The following is a 2,398-nucleotide window of genomic DNA, read 5'->3' as shown; positions in this document are numbered from 1 at the left end:
TTTGCTTCTTGTTTACTCAATTTCTGATAGTTTACATTAGACAAAAAGAGCGATTGACATTGATTAGTAGATAGATCACACCATATTTCTCCCACTTACAGAAAGAGAAACCTTAGGAGAATGTAAGAATTTTTTTACACTGACATCCCAATTAACCAATTTTGAAGAAATCTTTCACACGCTTACAAAGAGAGTTTATGGTACCTTGTTTCGTTCATAATTAGTTCATTACATGTTGCAAGCAGAAGATAAGAACGAAAACAAAATTGTATTCACATTCACAACTTGTTCAGAGGAAAAACTTTAGGCCATTTTCCATAATAAATCAAAAGGATTTTTGTGCCTTAGTAACAAGATTATTCGTTAAACAATGATGTTATAGCTTCTTAAAAGTGTCAATACAAAAAATGTACTTGAATTGAAAACACAATTTTCCTTCATCAAGCATGTTTTATCATCCATTTAATTACACAACTTTTATCACGAAAACATCAAGAAAAAAGAACAGAACTGTATAACAAGGAGAAATTAACAACCAATTGGAGAAAATTATTCTTGAGAAAAATCACTACTACGTGCTAATAAATGCAGCAAAAGATAACAGAAGAAATAACACACAGATTTACGTGATTCAGCAAAATCATCTACATTGAATTCATCAATAAAGTTTCGAATTATAAACTCCCTTTGTTCTATCAAATATTTCTCTACCCGATACTCGATAGACGCACTCCCACAGCATGTGTTTTTTCTTCTATTCTAAAGTTTTCATAGCAACCAAAAATCCAGAGAAAGAGCTCCTTAGAAGCACTCCCATACATGCTCACCTTCCCTACTAATCATCTATTCTTTTTTCCGATTTTCCAATTGACATTCAGTATCAAAGAAAACTTCATTTTAAAGTTTCAAAGACCAAAAACTGACCTAGCACTGGGAGGCCTTCTGGGAACTTCAGGTTCAAACTCATCAGGGAGTCCAAGAAATCCATTGAACCTATCAAATGTTACATGGGCAACATGCCTAACATTAGTAGGCCACCCAATTTCCATTAATTCTTCAACACTACAATTTTCAGCTGCACTTTTACAACCCACCAAAGATTTCCTAAAAGCAGTCACCAAAGCAGCCAAAACAGACCATTGATCCCCCTCCTCTTCTCGTTCTTCTAAATCCTGTTGTATTTGAGTAGTATTATTTCTCCTGAAAAAATCTACCGTATGAGTGTTAATAAGGGAACGCAACCTATCATCCACGGAGCTTGAAGGTGAAGCCATTGGTGGTGGGGAATGGAGAATGTCTGTCATTTTTTTTCCAATGCTAATTTGTGTGGTGTGTATGTGAAGATTGGGATTAATGCGTTTAAATGGAGGGAAAATTTATTGAATTTTAATGGGTTTTCTAGATTGCTTTCGTAAATTAATTTGTATTGTTAATGATGGGTTGGTAGATTAGTGGATTGCTTAAGACAAGACTAGAATTGGATAAACAATTGAATATGAATTCTTGAGAACTTGGTTGAGTAGATTTTGTTCAAAGTAAAGGTTTTACGGAAGGTGGAACTTATGCATCATCATTCACTCCCTTTCTCTCTGCACATTGTTTATATGTTACGTAAATATTCATTCCGTAGAAACTGTAGTGTCCCAGAACTATGAAAAGTAGAAATTATGAAGAATGTAGAACAGTAGAATCAAACCATATTATCCGAACTGTTTGGATTACTAGTGAGTAAAATGAGGCTTAGACTTTATTGATATAGTTGAATTTCATTAATCATGTTCGTTAAGTGAACTTTGTATTAACTTGTTATTCGAGGCAATAGAAATATCGAAAATTAATGCATCAAATAAGAAATTGACATGTAGAACTATCGATAATAAACGATTCTGAATAGCATTATTCTTGTTTAAAATTGTTGTACTTGTATGTTGCTAAGTAAAAAGTAGTTTGAAACCAAACAGTATCGTAAAACAAATGTTTGATTTGAAAGTTTTCAAACCATCTTAAATAATTTAGTTTGAAAATAGTTCAAAAACCACTCAAATCAAATCATGTTAATCCGTAACAGAGAAAGCGTTACGAGTACAAGGTTTGTATGGAACGATCGAGAGTTAAATCAAACTTTAGCACTATATATCACAACTACAAGTGAACGGGATTCATATGTTCATTTAATTTCTAATTTATGCACAACTTTCGCATAATTTTTTTCGTTGGTTTGAAAGAACGGATCTAATATCCCCTTGACTTGTAATTTTTTTTCTTGATTTCAATTCAGGGTTCTCATCAGTTCACGTAAAGTTTTTTTTATCTCATATGCACTATACACTTTTTTATTCGTAAGAGTCTGTAAGCATCTTTCTCCAGACTTTCGGGAAAATCATAGAATATATATATA

General features: G+C 32.6%; 1 protein-coding gene across 1 annotated transcript; it reads right to left on the bottom strand.

Annotated features, from left to right (window-relative positions):
- Positions 1 to 609: 609 nt before the first annotated feature.
- Positions 610 to 1,614, bottom strand: LOC111377414 (rho GTPase-activating protein 1-like). Its single transcript, XM_023000510.1, has one exon. It carries the CDS (start codon positions 1,302 to 1,304, stop codon positions 906 to 908), a length of 399 nt encoding a protein of 132 aa, XP_022856278.1. The 5' UTR covers positions 1,305 to 1,614; the 3' UTR covers positions 610 to 905.
- Between the last annotated feature and the right edge of the window lie 784 nt (positions 1,615 to 2,398).

This window comes from Olea europaea, unplaced genomic scaffold (assembly GCF_002742605.1).
Source record: "Olea europaea var. sylvestris unplaced genomic scaffold, O_europaea_v1 scaffold16519, whole genome shotgun sequence".
NCBI lineage: Eukaryota > Viridiplantae > Streptophyta > Magnoliopsida > Lamiales > Oleaceae > Olea > Olea europaea.
Note: the sequence above shows the minus strand (reverse complement) of the source record. Positions and strands in the feature narration are given on the sequence as shown.

What these genes read in the sequence shown, in the direction of transcription:
- LOC111377414 (XM_023000510.1), bottom strand. Translation starts at nt 1,304, where the DNA reads ATGACAGACATTCTCCATTCCCCACCACCAATGGCTTCACCTTCAAGC.